The sequence below is a fragment of the Polypterus senegalus genome, chromosome 1, assembly GCF_016835505.1.
Source record: "Polypterus senegalus isolate Bchr_013 chromosome 1, ASM1683550v1, whole genome shotgun sequence".
In the NCBI taxonomy this organism is placed as follows: domain Eukaryota; kingdom Metazoa; phylum Chordata; class Cladistia; order Polypteriformes; family Polypteridae; genus Polypterus; species Polypterus senegalus.
In genome coordinates, this window is record NC_053154.1 from 323,959,703 (window position 1) to 323,978,003 (window position 18,301).

The window sequence follows — 18,301 nt, forward strand, 5'->3', positions numbered from 1 at the left end:
GACACATCAATTAAAATGAAGGGAAATTAAGTCAATTAACAAGAAAAATTGGTCATTAATGATGAAAGTGGTAAAAAGAAAAACCTGCAGCCACAGTAGCCTTCCAGGACTGGAGTTGGACACCCCTGCCATATAGGAGGCTTTTATTTTCTCCTAATTCCAACATAATAGTTTCGATCTTTGACTTTTCTTTGTAATGACTCCTTCTTACAAACTAAAAGAAAAACATAGAGCTATTAAGTTTTGATGGTTTAGTATAATTCATAAAGTTGAACTGAACAGTATCTAAAAGGCATGTGAAAAAAAAATCAACATTTCCATTATTTGTATTTGTAGTGCTTTAGATGTTGATATTTCACCTTTCTTTTGTTGCTGACAAGAAACAGAGGTGCATGTTTTACAATCATCATTTTCTTCTCCGTCATCAATGTTGATTTCTGCAAGAACTTCAGGTCCCAGCTTTGCCATACACTTCATGCTTAGCCTTTTCAGAGACCTGTTCTGTCTGTTCAGCTGAAAAACACACATATATTATCAGGATGGAATACTGAGAAAAAATTAACTTGAAGATTTTTACAGAATCTTCGGCTTTTGAAGTATTCTAAACTAAATTTCCCATTTTGTCCTTATAAAACTAATAATGATGTTGACTTTAACTAGATGTCTACTAGAAATGATATTCCATTCTTCAGAAGGAATTACAACAGCTGCCTAAAGTAGAAAGAATAATTTTAAATGAAACTTCAAATTAAAATCCGTTTAAAAGAGCAAAAGAAAAGGGATTGACACAAATAAGCACCTGAACTTTATCATAAATAACGCCAATAAACAACTAAGAGGGCAAGACAGTGAAACTGATGTTTTTTAAGCTTGAAAGCAATGCACAGTAATGTGGCAATATGGCATTAGGGGACACAATCACAAACAACTGGATAGGTGAAGGAAAAATATGTGGGGAATTTGGTGATGTCTGTATTTGGAAGTCACATTACAGTAGACAGTTTCAAAGTAAGCAGTAAAATTGTTTGAGAAATAGTAGGGAAAGACCAAGGTAGGCAAATAGCTGATAAAGTAAAAGATTAATACTATTGGTGTAAAACTATTGTAGACCGTTTCACCTAATCAAACTGCAAATTAGCAAAAACCGGACCAATACAAGAAGGGAGCAAGCCTTTAACAGGAAATTGGAGTAACTAGTCCATGCACCTTTTTGATAGTGATACCCATTAAGTGGCACACGAAGACAGTCCAGTTTACAGAGGGATTAACTGATGGACCACTACTGGAAGTAAGTGCATGGTGGGAGGTACACACTATCTGGGGGGTATCAACCCCAGAGTTTGAGATGTCCAACCATTTTTGGGACATTTTCACAACCTCCAGTATACCCTGTTAGGAGCCCACGGTACCTTTCGGTTAATGGTCAGCATCTTATTATTTATGTGATTACCCTTGTGTCCTTTCCAAGACTGCAAAAGGCAAGATCTGTTTGTACTGATGTAAAGCCATCTATATTTTGAAAGGCTACTGTCCATTTCCCTTAAAAAATTGTGACTATTGGGAAATTCAAGCCATCTCATGTGATCAACAAGCTCTTAAATATTTTAGATCATTTTCCCAGAAGTGCCAAGTCCTTTCAATTGAAAAGAGTTATCTGCTGCATCAGTGTGCAGTGTACATTTCATAAAATGACTCAGCACTGCATCAGCATTTCTCAGGTCTTGGAGGCTGACTAGTAAACAGTCTAATGCTACTATGTTTTCTCACCTTTCTAATCCTAAAATTAGCTCTGCCCAAAAACAAAGAATCACTTTTAAATGTGTCTTTGATGCTCTTTGAATTTAGCTTGGAACATTCTCTGACTTGCTTGTGATGTTGTCCCTTCACTGCACTTAGGCTTAATGAACAAATGTGCTCTTTGCCACTGGGATGAGTTGAAGCAGAGGGACACAAGTTCGAGTGAGATAACAGAGAGTAGTATTAATAAAAATATGCTGGTGTTGTGTTATCAGCATTATCCAGTATAGTTTGCCAGATCACAACATAGGCAAAGTCCACCTCCTTTTTTAGTTTCAGCTGACCTCCCTGAAACACCTGCTGGCAAAATGGAAAGTTGCCACCCGCATGAATGGGGTAGTTAAAACAGGAAATACGTATTTATTCAGGAAACTGTACTGAGAATTAATGATGAAAGTAAAAGTAACTATTATCAAACAGAAATGTTAAACCATTGACATAGTTAAAAGTGAACAGCTGGAAGTCAGTTGCCAAAGTCAAACACAAAACCCATAATGAAGTAGAAAGGTGAGCCACCATTAGTCAAAAATCAGAAGACATGCTGTCACTAGAATTAGATTTAAAACAGTAAACTGAGCCAAGACCTGAACTGCTATGAGATAAAATCCATGTTACCTTCAATACCTGAGCTTTGGACAAAATATATATGGTTTATAAGGTTTTGAGACTCAAGAAATTAGATTTTGATATTTATTTTTGTGAATAATACACCTTGACAAAGTTTAACATTTAATAATGTCTTATTGTGATGTAATTTTGTTTTCCACAAGGGTGCCACTATTTTTAGACACTCGTTTCTGCCATCTGCATGGTGATCCTTCACAGAATTCCCAAGGATGAGGTAGTTTATAACATCATTTTAGCAGCTGTAGGAAGGTCACTATGAATGTTTCAGGGTATCGAAGCGAGACAGATAAATGCTAGTTTCAATACGTTAAAAGATTATTTCTTTAGTCCTTTCTAGTTTTCGAATCTCTGCACTTGTTTTTGACTGCATAATAAATTTGATGAAAGATCTCTTTATCTCCCTTATTTTTGACAGTAAACTTGTTCTTTCATCAACAAATCTCCTGTTCATTTTTGCTTTTCATTTACTATCTCTTGCGAGCTGGTGCAAAAGTTTGGATCGTCACAATGAATTTCCCCCTGGATTTTCATGATGTTCATAGATTACAGGGGTAAGTAGGGGAGCAGCATGTTAATATGACAGAAATTGATTCTAACCTGTATGATATGTTTGAGATTATCATTTTACTAGCGAGTGAAATACAGAAGGTTAAGAAAGGGTGTAAAAAGTTTAATGGAATCCAAGATTACATTGAAAACAATCAGACACAACAGACAGAAAAAAGAAAATTGTGTTTTAAGTGTGGAGAATAACAGCATTGGATGTTTAGTTGCCCTTCAAGGGAAAATAGCCTTGTGACTCCTGCTAACATGAAAGCTCGTGGGATAGGTCTTACTAGGCAAAATCTGTGCAAGAAATTTGTATTAAACACCATATTAAAAGGTGGCAATTGATTTTGGAGCAGCACAAAATTCCGCTAGTTCTACCTTAATTAATAAACTGGAATTACCCAAACTTTCTTTATAATACAAGCCTGTAGTCCTTTCTATAAATTCTAACCCAACAGGCTCTTGTTTTCTGTTGTATGTCACTTCTGTAACAGTATAAATGGAGGTTTTGCATCAGTAGAAAACTACTTATTTTGTTATTCAATCTTCCATTTCTCAGATTATTTTTGGTTTGCACTGCCTTCAAAAACATATTCCTACTATTGACAGGACATTAAAAAGTTACAGTACAGTAGATAATTTTTCTTAAAAAAACGCTGTCTAAACAAGCTGTTACCAAGCTTAGTTTGCAATATAACATATACAAACCCACTTCTACCACCCTCAAAACATAAGGACTTCCTATATGTGTTCAGTAAGAAGCTAACTCTTAAGTTACCTCCACATTGTAAATATGACTGTGCCATTGAACTGTTTGTTGATGCACCCTTACCCAAAGTGAAGATCTGCACTTTATCCAAACCCAAACAAAAAGCCATGGAAAGTTAAATTCAGGAGCATTTAGGTAATAGGTTTATTGCACCATCTAACAGTCCTATAGGCTTTTCTTTGTTGAATAGAAAGACGGGGACGTTATATTGATTACTGTGAATTAAAAGACTTACTGTGGAAAGCAATTATTTTCTTTATCTCATCTTGTCTTTATTTAATCAAGTAACTAGGTCAATGGTCTTTATGAAATTAAATTTACACAGCAACTATAATCTTTTTCGCATGCATGATTGAGACAACTGGAAAACAGCCTTTAGTACTGCTAATAGACATTATGTATATTGTGTAATGACCTTTGGTTTAGTCAGTGCAGCTGCAGTTTTTCAATCTTTTGTCAATGACATCTTATGAGATATTTTGGAGCTTTATGATTTGGTTTATATTGACAAAATTCTTATCTTCTCTAAAAATCTGGACATTTTTATACAGCACATTATATTAAAGAATTTTTTAAGAAGTCTTAAAGACCATAATTTATTTGTGAAGTTAGAAAAATGTGAGTTTTACAGAGATAAAGTAATATTTTTGTATATGAGATAACACACAAGGAATTGACCATGTACCAGTCTAAAGTAGAGGTCATCCTTAATGGGAATGTACTAGAAAATATAAAACGTGCAGATTTATTTGGGTTTGCCAATAATTACCAATGATTTAATATAAAGTTTAGTTTTGTGATTTTACTAATCACTGCTTTGAAAGAGTCATTTATTAAAAATGTGTATGGACAATTGAGTATCAGGCAGCATTTGAAAAATTAAAACACCTGTTCAGTCCAACAAACAACAACAACAATTTAACTATCTCAATGGACTTTTGGACTTTAACAGGCCCTGTTTTTGACAACCCCCAGCCTTGACTAGACAGGAAAAAACAACCAAGAAAAAGTAAAAATATTTGGAAAGGAAATTAAAAGAAAGACCCCCTTCCAGGTAGGTTGGACATTTAATGGGTGTCAAAAATGGGATAAATACAAGACATAAAACAGTCTATCATTGCCACCTCCAAAATATAATATAACAGTACAAACTACAAGTCAAAATGAAAGAATGGGTTATACCACTCACTAAATGCAGGACTATCAAATATAAGGATACAGATTTGTTCAAATACACCAAAAACAAAGGTGAATACATTTAAAAAACTAATAAACAACAATATCTTGTGAAATCAACTATTTATAGAACCAATTCTAGACTGTAGAAAAGGAGTCAGACAAGCCAGACTCAATCAGGATCCTAGAGACCTCAGCCAACTAGCTGCCTTCCCGCTCTGAGCCATTCTACAGCTGAGCCAGTACTGGGCTGGCCAATCTGATGAAAAGACCCTTCTACCCAATGATTCCAGTGCTCTTTTATCCGAGATGACTTTTCCATAGGCAGGCAAACAACTTGGCAGTAGAAGATTGGTATCAAATGCCACATGAGAATACCGAAAAGAAAAACAGAATGGAGGAGGGTTAGTGACAGTTTATTAGTATCATATAAGTTATATTTCTATACTAGTGACTAACAACACAAATGCAGTATTCACAGCATAACAGCAGCTCTAATCAGGGTATACTATAATGAAGTAGTGATTCTTCAGCCCGGATTTAAAAGCTGAGACTGAGACTTATAGTAGCAGGCAGACCACTCCACAGCTTTAGTGCCCTGTAGCTAAAAACTCAAACTCCCACTGTTATTAATCTTTAGAATCACAAGCAGGCTGGCATTATGAGATCTTAATGTGCACTCTGGTTTGTAACCAATGATAAGTTCATATAAGCAATCAGGGCTTTGGCAATTTACTATAAGGCTTTATATGCTACTGAAATCTGCCCTAACCTTAACAGGAAGTATGCGTAAGGACTTAAGAACTGGAGTTATGCGTTCATATTTTCTTGTGTCATAATTATTGCAGCAGCATTTTGAATTAACTAAAAGCTGTATAAAGAACAATTTGAACACCCAGTTAACACCGCATTGTAGTTTTCAATCCTACTAGAAATAAATGCATGAACTAATTTCTCAGTATTTTGCATATTTAGAAAATGCCTTAATTTTCCAACATTTTTAAGATAAAAAAACATGTTGTGGACAGTTTTTTAATGTGCACTTTAACTAACATGCTAGTTTCAAAGATAATACCTAGATTATGAGCCGATTCAATAAAACTAATGGTAATTCTAACAGAGCTAAATAACAGTAATTAACACTTATGTTTTGTGTTCAAAGACAAATAGTTCTCTTCACTTCTGTAACTCACTAACACATCTAATTAAGGACAATACTGAAGAAACATCATCAGGTGTAAAAGAAAGGTATAACTGTGTGTCATCTGTGTTGTTATGTTTTCTTATGATAGTTCCCAGAAGTAGCATGTACAGTAAAAGTAGTACAGGTCTGTTCAATGCTGCCTCAGACACCCTAAGACACCCTGATACATACCAGAATTTATGGTGTCTAGTATTGGGGGCAGAAGCAATTCTTTTCCAAAGATTTTGTGATACAAGTTTAATCCACCCAAGCATCTGTTGTCACACACGTGCGAGTAGGAGGCAGCTAATGGGCCTGAGTAATTGTAATAGCATCACCGACCAGGGGGTGGTAGAGTGCTGACTGTCTTTCTCAGTTACTTGCAGACCATTCTCGGGAAATCCTGCCAGGTTCCGGCAACACCAATGACATCACTTCCGAGTCTGGCCCCAGAGATGATGCCACTTCTGGCCCCACAGACTGCACTTCCAGTTCCGGCCCTAAAGATGACGTCACTTCTTGAGCGGGCCTTTAAAGCCGCCATCTTTCTTGCCTTAAGTCAGTCCTGTTTTGGACTCAGTCATGTGAACATCTCTGTTCAACAATTTCAACTTTTGCAGCCAGGATATATTATATGGGTGGCTGCCTCAAACCTTTATCATGTCTCATGGTATTCTTTATCACACTGTTTATCACAAAAACTTTCATCCATGGAAAAGAATTATGATGTATAATAAAAATGGTAATGGTGATGCTTTTTCACAAATGTTTGTTCTTACTGAATTTACATTTGATTCTGAATCTATTATACTACTAGATAAATTCTTGAGAATAACTATCAATAGGTCTGGGGGTAAGAAAATATTTGAACCTTTGAAACATCGTAATAGAATCCTTGAATGGGGTCATGCTTCTCCCATGATTTTGTCTGCCTGGAATTACACAAACTCTAAACACAATTAAGAGATATTTTCACTGGAGAAACATGACTCTAGACACTTGAATATATGTATGCAAAGCGTGAGAAATCTGTAATAGGGATAAATCTGCTCATGGGTTCCCATTGGGGTTACTTCAGTATATTCTGCTCCCTCTCAGCACAATTGATTTTATCACTGATCTTGCTCCACCATATTTGACTTTGTCGATCACTTTTTCAAATTTGCTAGTTCACCAGTGTTTCTCATATCCATATCAGAGATACAGTACTTGAGCTTCACAAACCATGGTCTGTCCAACTGTCTTTCGGTCGGGGGTCTTCTCAGACTGTCTTAAGACTGCTGTAGTTAAACCCTTGCTCAAGAAAAATAATCTTGACCCCTCTGCTTTTGAAAATTTTAGACCCATCTCTAACCTGCCCTTCTTAAGTAAAATTCTAGAGAAGGCAGTCATTATGCAGTTAAATGACCACCTCAATAAACATGCTATTCTTGATAAATTTCAGTCAGGTTTCAGAACAAATCACAGCACAGAAACTGCACTCGTTAAAGTAGTAAATGACTTGCGGGTAAATGCAGACAGAGGCCATTTATCTGTTCTCATCCTCTTAGATCTGAGTGCTGCATTTGACACCATTGATCACAATATTCTTAGAAATCGCCTTAGTCAATGGGTGGGCCTCTCTAGCTGTGTCTTAAATTGGTTTGAATCCTACCTGGCAGGGAGAAAATTCTTTGTTAGTTGTGGTAATCACATCTCAAAGACACATGGTATCCGATATGGTGTTCCACAAGGCTCTATCCTGGGTCCGCTGCTCTTCTCAATTTACATGCTTCCTACAACGTGAGCTACCACGGTTATGCTGATGACACACAACTGTACTTATCAATAGCACCTGATGACTCCGACTCTTTCGATACACTAACACAATGTCTTACTGGTATTTCTGAATGGATGAATAGTAATTTTCTCAAACTAAATAAAGAGAAAACTGAAATTTTAGTAATTGGCAATAGTGGATTCAATGAGGTTATCACAAATAAACTTGATGCATTAGGATTAAAAGTTAAGACGGAAGTAAAAAATTTAGGGGTAACTGTTGACTGTAATCTGAATTTTAAATCGCATATTCATCAGACCACTAGGACAGCATTTTTTCACTTAAGAAACATAGCAAAAGTTAGCCCTCTTATATCATTGAAAGATGCTGAGAAATTAGTTCACGCTTTTGTTTTCAGTAGACTAGATTACTGTAACGCACTCCTCTCAGGGCCACCCAAAAAAGACATAAATCACTTGCAACGAGTGCAGAATGCAGCTGCTAGAATCCTAACTAGGAAAAGAAAATCCGAACACATTTCTCCAGTTCTGATGTCACTACACTGGTTGCTTGTGTCATTCAGGATTGACTTTAAAATACTGCTTATGGTTTACAAAGCCTTAAATAATCTCGCTCCATCTTATATATCGGAATGCCTGACACCTTATATTCCAAATCGTAACCTTAGATCTTCAAATGAGTATCTCCTTAGAATTCCAAAAGCTAAACTTAAAAGAAGTGGTGAGGCGGCCTTCTGCTGTTATGCACCTAAAATCTGGAACAGCCTGCCAATAGGAGTTTGCCAGACTAATACAGTAGAGCACTTTAAAAAACTGCTGAAAACACATTACTTTAACATGGCCTTTTTATAACTTCACTTTAACTTAATACTGATACTCTGTATGTTCAATTCATCAAAATAACTATTCATAGTGGCTCCAAAATCCGTACTGACCCCTACTTTCTCTTCTGTTTCTTTTTCCGGTTTCTTTGTGGTGGCGGCCTGCGCCACCTCGACCTATTTAAAGCTTCATGATGCTCAAACATTGATGGACTGAAAGCCAGAAGTCTGTATGACCATCAACATCAAGTGACTCCGTGAGAACCCTAACTACAAAGAGGACTCTTTCATTTATGTTAGATAGAAAGCCCAGTGGGGACTGGGCGGTCTCATGGCCTGGAATCCCTACAGATTTTATTTTTTTCTCGAGCCGTCTGGAGTTTTTTTTTTTGTTGTTTTTTCTGTCCACCCTGGCCATCGGACCTTACTTATTCTATGTTAATTAATGTTGACTTGTTTTTATTTTTTATTGTGTCTTCTATTTTTCTATTCTTCATTTTGTAAAGCACTTTGAGCTACATTTTGTTTTGTATGAAAATTTGCTATATAAATAAATGTTGTTGTTGTTTGGCTCTTGCAATTCACTCTGTATAATATTTACAAGGTCAGGCCATATCTGACAGAATATGGAGAACAACATCTTGTTCAGGTATTGGTCTTGTGACATCTGGACTACTGGCAGCAGCACCTGCATGTGCTACCAAATCCAGTGCAGATGACTTAAAATCCAGCAGCACATTGTGTGTTCAATCAGCCAGGAAAGCTGCATGACAAGCATGCATGACACTGGTTCCCTATAGCAGGACATATTTAGTTCAAATCCTTTATGCATGCCTACAGAGTAGGCAATGGGTCAACACCTATGCATATGGAGACACTTGTGAGGTCCTAGGAACCTTCTTGCAGTGTCTGCTGATTCCACATTTGCTTGGCATCAGATCAAAATTGATAATAACTAAAGAAAGTTTATCCAGTTCTTGAGTTGTGTTTGGTTTAAAGCACAATTTTGTAACCATTTACTGTAACACTTGTTTCAGAGCAGTCTCCAGAATGACGTTTACACAATTATGTTGACCTCTTTTGTATGTCGCTTTGGATAATAATGTCTGCTAATCAAATAAATGTAAGCGTAAGTGAACAGACATGCTAGAGTCTTCTATTTAGATCCCAGCCAATGCTCTGATTTCCCAGTCACTCAGCTGTTTTTCACCCGACAGTTCAGTTTTCCCTCTATCTGGCAATATGAATGAGATGAGTGGGGTATATGATGGGGTTGGGTCAGCTTGTACCTTGAAAGCAATTCTGCAAAGGACTTTTCTTTGCTATCATAAACTGGACTATGCATGTGTGGCAATGTATAAATGGATAGTTAAAAAAATATATATACTTCCCAGAAACTTATCAAATTCATCTGTAAATTACTTGTTTATTGTTTACCCTTACTCCAAGAAAATTTAAGACATAGGGATCAGTCATATGATCAGTAAACTGCACACCACTGTGGACAATGACATAAAAAACACAGCCACCACATAAAAACACTAAATTATCAAGCAGAGTTCATACAACAAAATATATTCTTACCTTTTCAAAATAAATTACTTACAAAAAGATGTGATTTCTGCAAATTTAATGGAGGTTTAAGCTACAATAATACTTTTAAAGGCATGTCTTTCTTTTTATTGCTGCATTTCATATTTTGCCCAGCACAGTTCAAACAGAAGCCTGAAGTAATCATGTTTTGACAGCCATATGGTTTAGAATGTATTATAATTAATGAAACAGCTAAGTAAATATCTCTAAAAAAGTAAATCACTAATGCATGTAAATTAAAAAAAAAAATCTTGATGTGATTTCTACATTATAGGAAGACACATCTAGCAGAAAATAAAGAGAAAAGAAAAACAGGGCATATATTATTAATGAAATCTAGCCTTCCAAATTGCTGCAATCCATTTTCTGATGAGGCTTCCAGAATGCATTTCATACGCAATCAACAATACATAATACAGAGATAAAAACACTCTTTGATAATAATGCACTATTGATGAGACAAAATATAGGAAATTACATACTCTGTGAAATCAGCAGCCCACAAGCGATCAACAGTAAGCATCAGAGGTCACCATTAAAAAGTCAAGGCCTTCATCTTCTTTTATGAAACATCAACACAAATGTCATGTTTTGGGTAGCTGTTTGATTTGACTGGTAGCAAAAAGGGACTCTTATTAGTGTGTGTGAGTTAGAGTGTGTGTGTGTGTGTGTGTGTGCATCTGTTTTTAATTTCCAGTGCTGGAAATGTGGAAAAAAATTTGATTATGATTACTTTTCTATGCTGGCAGGAAAATTGCCATTGAGAAACCAATGAAGTACTTTAATATTAAACAAAGGTTGTCAACAAATTCATTTTAATACAGTCTTATTTATTTCATTTTACAGGTTATTTTTGATTCATTTGAACTGAAATTGTTTCACATCAAATAGTTTAGATTTTACACTTGCAATGGGCAATTTTCTTATGCTAATTTAGGGTTTGAGTTGTCTTTTTCTAAAAGGATATACATTTATTTGGAAGACTGTACAGAAAACTCATCCTATTTATACAAACAACAAAACAAACAATTCATACGGAGCATGGTGGCACAGTGACTAGCACTGCTGCTTCTGTCATCCAACATCCAGGTTTTAAACGCCATGACCTTTTCTCTGTGGAGTTTGCATCTTTTTTCTGTGTCTCTGTTTTGACAGATGGCCAGGACCATTACCCGGTTGGGACACCAGCTGGGTGGAAGAACTGAGGGAGAGACCGTATTTGGGACATTAGCTACTCCGAGATGCTAGACTGCAGTCCTCCAGGGTTGCTACAGCACCACGGATCCCTGCAGAGTTCTGTGGGTGCCACCAGGGGATGCTGTAGGTGCAGCTGGGTCCTTGGAGGAACCTCTTCTGCCGCACCCAGAAGTGCAGCCGGAAGAAGGTCAAGAAACACCTGGAGCACTTCCTGGTGTGCTATGAAAGGAGCCGGCTCACCACCAATTAGAGAGCCAGAGTCAGGTGGTAGAGGACAAAGCTTGTGAGGAGGAGTGGAGGCAAAGAAGAGAGAGAGAGAAGAAGAACAAGAAGAAAGGAGTGTGTTTAATTGCATTTGTTGCTTTGTACTGTGTTGTGAAGTGAGAAGCAAGAGAAAGATGCTTCCCCACTGAAGAATAAATGTGTGCTGTTTTGAACTTGTGTCTCAGCGTGTCTGTGTCGGGGTTTGGGTACCAGTATGCCCCCTGTAGGACCACACTGTGCAGACCTTTTCTACACATACCCCAGTTTTCCTTATACATTTCAAGCATTTCTATGCTACACTGACTGGTTATTCTTCACTGGCCCCATGCAAGTGTGATGGTGGAAGTATATATGTGCGGACCATGCCATGGACTGGCATCCAGACAATATTTGGTTCCTGCCCTGTGTTTAGTGTTCCAGAATCAAACATGTTCCACCCTAACCCTTAAGTGGATCTGGTGGAGTTTGAAAATGTTATATTATTTATGTCAGGCATTGCCTAATAAATTATCAAATAAAAAAATTTTACCTTTCTGAAATTTTATGTTTAGTGTAATCTTAAATATCCAGGGACATCAACCACACCATCATTAATTCACTGTATGACTTACTCTGCCACAGTAACTATCCCATTGCTTCTTATTTAAAATTTTATTTACTAATAAATTAACAACAAAACAAAGTTCTGAAACAAAGATACATGATTTCATGTAGCTGTTCTAATTATTTAGTTTTTGAATAAGGTAAGAGACACTACCTTGACTACAGTACTGAGATTGGTCTCATTCTCCCACTCCACTCACTTCCTTCTTAAATGCATCTGCTTATCAACAGTGAACACCACAGCAGGATTCATTATTTAGGCGACTAAAATGTGATAGATTCACTTTGTCTCTTTTAAGAATTATGAACTTTTAGATTTAGGAATACACTTTATTTTTGATTACAATAAAATATTCGGCCAAAAGTAACAAAAAATGACACATTTTGCATTTGGCTGAATTAATAAAAAGTGGAATGTATGGCGGAATGTATGACACCACTCCCGCTGCTGTCCTAAGATAGTTGTGGATGACACTTTCAAATAGCACCTCTAATTCTACAGGGAAAAAGTTATATTTCCCAAAATATAGCATTGTGGAGCATGACTACTGCCTTTAGAGGATTGGACCGGTTTATTCACATCAATGAAGTTGAGCAGTAGTGAAAAACTGCAACAAACAGCAACTTTTTCAAAAGCAAAAGGGCAAAAGAAATTAAAAGGTGTAGGAATCATATGGGACAATCTATCTGTCTATCTATTATATAGTGCCTTCATTCTATCTATCTACAGTTCAGTCTTTTTAACATATCATCTTTGATAATAGAAGTATTTTTTATTAACTCTGAGTTTTACAATTCACTTTTATTGAATAGCATAAATCAAAAGTAAAATTTATTTAATTTAGATCTTTTTCAATTTCACTTAAGTGAAACTGATACAGATGAGGCTTTATGAGGCAATGGCACAAAAAGAAATGGGTAAATATTAAGTAAAGAAAGTATACAGTTCTGAGTATTTGGCTTCAGCTAAGAAAGAAGTTTCATTTTGGTGCATCACTACTTAGGTTAAGTCCAAACAAATTTTGCACTGCTTAAGAGTCAAGAGCATTAGATTCTGTATGTGTTAGAGTGAGGCATATTCATTCATCCAAGCAGGCACCTGTTGCTGGCTTAGATTGTTTTTTGTTTGATAGTTTTTAATTTTATTTCTTTATATTATTTCAAAGAAACTCACACATCATAAGTGTAGAAGTATTGTTGTCATACTTCTAAAAAATGAAATTAGTTAACCTGGCAGTCATATTGAATTGACGTAGTCATACTAAATCAGCATTTAGAAGGTTACATCTAGTGCTTTTATTTAATTAAATGATCATTTTATATAACCACTCTCTGTATGAACTACATTCCTCTCAACTTTACAGGTGTAGTATGTTTGTTTGCAAATTTCTACAATATGCCATTTAGTCAGGGTAATTGTAGAAATATCCCCCAAGGAAGACAGGAACAGTTCAATCAATACGTCTTTATTCAGTCACAGATGAGTATGTGGATTCCACGTTGCAAGGCAGAAGAGCAAAGTTCCTCTATGTCATTCAACTTTTAATCATTTTCATCCATCTATTATCCAACCCGCTACATCTCAATTACAGTGCCACGGGGGTCTGCTGGAGCCAATCCCAGCCAACACAGGGCGCAAGGCAGGAAACAAACTCTGGGCAGGGCGCCAGCCCACCACAGGGCGCACACACACACACTAGGGACAATTTAGAATCGCCAATGCACCTAACCTGCATGTCTTTGGACTGTGGGAGGAAACCAGAGTACCCGGAGGAAACCCACGCAGACACAGGGAGAAGATGCAAACTCCACACAGGGAGGACCTGCTACCCACTGCACCACCATGCCGCACCCCCCTTCCTCTTACTTATCAACGAGCACAATATGTTTATCTAAGCATGTCATCTTACATTGTGTGATTCGGCTAACCGTTTCTGTTTTGTGTACTCATACATTACAAAAGGGGTCCTAAAGAAGGAAAAGTCATCTTTTCTGTGTCTAACGGATGCATTCTATATAAAGCTGTCGTCCTTGGTCAGGTTACTGCAACCTGTCTTATGACAGACGCCTGTATGAGTAACCTGCCATTATAAAAAAACAGCTTTTAACCCTTAGTAGCTTGCAAGCAGTTAAATTTTCTTTCACATCATACAATAAGATGTTGCCTGGAACTGTACTGGCAGACTTTTGTTTTACAGTTCATTTTTTCAGACGCTAGTTTACTAATTCTTCATACAAGTTATTTTGTCATCAGCATTATTATTATCACAAGTACTATTAATACATTTTGATTTTCTTTTTGTACTAATATAATATTACACATCTAGGAACCATGAGACACTTTTTTGTGATCACAAGTTCAAAAGACAGAGCACTTCTTTGTTTCCAGCATGATTATTTATTGAGTAAGCTAATTTGGATCACTTTTGATTGATTGGTGCCTTGTCCAGGGATTGTTCCTGCCTTATGCCCAATGCTTGCTGGGATAGGCTCCAGAACCCCATGGCTCTGATCAGGATGAAGTGGGCTTAGAAAATGGTTTGTTAATGGAATTGTATGATATAGTGGATATTAATTTAGATTACCCCCACAGCCACTCATTAAAATAAATAACCACTAACAATCAACATTTTTGTATGTTGTTGGTAAAAAGGCATTTGATTTACATTATATTTTTTATAAATGTTTTGTCAATTTTTATAAAAGTTGCTTCATCTCAAAACTTCAAAACTCTTCTAAAATGTTGTGTAATTTCCAGATTTGTTACAATCGGTCATTTTTTCATACTATTTTAGATTTTTTGTTCTGAAGAAATGCTTTGTTTACAATGAAATCAAAGCAACCTAAAAGAATACCATGCAGATAGTCGAATACTGAAAGGTAAGCGAAAATCAAGTTAGAGTGGGGAAAGAGATCAAGAGAAATAGCAGAAATAGCAGACAAGATGATCACACCATTTTCAATACTACATAGAAAACATCACGAAGCTCTAAGCAATCCACTGTATAAAAAATCTTGAATCTAAAAATGTTATTTATTTAATGTCATCATATGCTGCCTTTACAAAAAGAGTGAATAGTGGTGTCTAAATAAATTGCTGTATGTTAACAGGCAGCATTTTCTGCCCTACTGAAGATCATTTGGATTTGTCTTTTGTATATTTTCTGCAAACAGAACACACCTAGTTCTCCCCTTCCCCCATTTTCATACTTCTTTCCTACATCCACAAAAAGTACATTCATTTAAAATTTAGAAATGGAAAAGGCAAAGGCCAAATGGGTTTAAGATTGTAACTTTAAAAGCCTGCAGCTGATTCACTATACACGCAATGTGGGAATCATAAAAACACTATGAAATACTGAGAGTCGGGGATGCTCTGTAAGAGCTGGAGAGCACACAGTGTTTAATTTACCCAAGGAGCATTTTCACTATCAGCAGTCAAAATGGATTGCTTTGTTCTGTGGGCTCCTCTTGGCACATAACAACATAATGAGGAGCAAGGTGTCTCGCTGCATGAGGGAAAAGAAAGCCATTAACTAGCACTTCTTCACAGCAACAGTGACCTGTGGCTCTGGGGGCCCGCAGGCAAAGCAGAAGAATGGAGCAGCAATGGCACAAGGCTTAAAGACTCATAGAAAGACACATGCTGAGAATAATGAGAGGCAAGAGAAAGAGAATGGATAGGAGAAAAGACCAAAGTGACATCACTAAACCACGCTGGAGACATGGTAAAACATAATGACCGCAGTACTAGGCGATGACTTTTTTCGTTAACATTTTCTATGCTTTTCATCTGTAAAGGGTTAGGATTACAAAATCATGTTACCTAGCTTCATAAGACATTTATTCAGAGAAAGGTTATTACAAATAACCTACTAAACATTGTAAGTAAATAGATAAAACACAAAAATCCACACTAAGTTTGAAGCTGGTATGTTGGTAGAGGAGAAAGCTAAATTAAGGATGACAAAGAATGGATTGCAGTAAACAGATCTAACAATGACACTTGACTGTTACTAAAAAACAGTCCATGTTTAGTATCAGAAAGTAACAATTATCAGCTGTAGTAAAAACATACAAAATGGTTTGATTTATATTTACTTTTCTTCTTTTCTATATACATTTAAAATAGTATGCTTGATTGTACCCCACTGGCTACTGGTTAAGAACAGCTGTCTGATGAAAAAATTAAGGCTGCAAAAAATTGATCTTAGGACAAGTTAACATTGTACCAGACAACAATAATATTCTTGACTATGGCAGCATAGCTTTGGTGCAATTTTTTTCTATACATTATGTTAAAGATAGCAATAGAAAAAGTGTGTTTTTTTCTGATTGTTCATCCTTTACTTTATACTGTGATCTACTGAGTAAAATTGAGCATAATCCTTCAAATGTGTAAGACAGTGATAACAATAAAAACACTGCCATACAGCATATCATTATAACTCTAGCACTGCCATCATGTGTTGGGTGTTCAGTAGCTACTGAAACTAGAGAACTGAACATTTCAAACAAGTGAGTCTGAAACAAAAATGCCCCTTCCTAAAAAAAAGTAAAAGAGGAGCTCACATCAAGGTAGTAAAATTAAGCATCACTGAAGCATTTGAAAACACTGATGGGAATCTGATCTTCCATTAAAAATTGATGTTATTATTTGAGTTGATGCTAATAATGCTACTATTTAAAAGGTAAATGAAATTGTGATTTCTGCAACAATAGTAGGCTTATATGAGCATTAGCTTTAAAGACAGTAATTTACTAGCAGATTATGTAGTGTCACACACGTGCGAGTAGGGGAATGTTGTGTGGACCAAGTAAAGGCAATTCCACGCCCGGCCAGGGGAAGGCAGGGTGCACTAAACCTTCTCCTGTTATCTCTTCAGACCAGCCGTGGGAAACCCATCTGAACCAAGAACGTCACTTCCTGTTCCGGCACCCAGAAAAAAAAAAAAAAAATCACTTCCGGTCACCCCACATCACTTCCAGTGACCCGACATCACTTCCTGTCTGATCACTTAAAACCGCCATCTTTTCCATCCTTCATCAGTTCTGTTTTGGACTCTCTACAGTCAACTTCATTGTTGCTTGAAAAACCAAACCTTTGCAGCTAGGAATATTATACGGGTGGCTGCCCCAAACCTTTTTACGCATGTCAAGTCTCTTTCTTTTTACAACAGTCATATGAAAAAGTTTGGGAACCCCTCTTAATTCTTTAGATTTTTGTTTATCATTGGCTGAGCTTTCAAAGTAGCAACTTCCTTTTAATAGATAACATATCTTATGGAAACAGTAGGATTTCAGAAGTGACATTAAGTTTATTGGATCAACAGAAAATATGCAATATGCATCATAACAAAATTATACAGGTGCATACATGTGGGCACCCAACAGAGATAATCAATACTTAGTTGAGCCTCCTTTTCAAATCTAACAGCCTCTGGACACCTCCTATAGCCTGTGATGAGTGTCTGGATTCTGGATGGAGGCATTTTTGATCATTCTTCCATACAAAATCTCTCCAGTTCAGTTCAATGGACAGCCTGCTTCAAATCATCCCATACATTTTCGATGATATTCAAGTCAGGGGACAGTGACGGCCATTCCAGAACATTGTACTTCTCCCTCTACATGAATACCTTTGTAGTTTTCGAACTGTGTTTTGGGTCATTGTCTTGTTCAAATATCCAACCCCTGCGTAACTTCAGCTTTGTGACTGATACTTGAACATTATCCTGAAGAATTTATTGATATTGAGTTGAATTCATCTGGCCCTCGACTTTAACAAGGGCCCCAGTCCCTGAACAAGCCACACAGACCCACAGCATGATGGAACCTCCACCAAATTTGACAGTAGGTAGCAGGTGTTTTTCTTGGAATGCAGTGTTCTTCCTCCGCCATGCAAAGTGCTTTTTGTTATGACCAAATAACTCAATTTTTGTC

At 36.6% G+C, this 18,301-nt stretch overlaps 1 protein-coding gene across 1 annotated transcript in view; it reads right to left on the minus strand.

Annotated features, from left to right (window-relative positions):
• Nucleotides 1–18,301, minus strand: part of shtn1 (shootin 1) — a 283,793-nt gene that overhangs the window by 114,805 nt on the left and 150,687 nt on the right. The window contains exon 5 of the mRNA XM_039737252.1: nt 360–513. Coding sequence (XP_039593186.1) covers nt 360–513 — 154 coding nt within the window. The remainder of the gene's footprint in view (nt 1–359; nt 514–18,301) is intronic.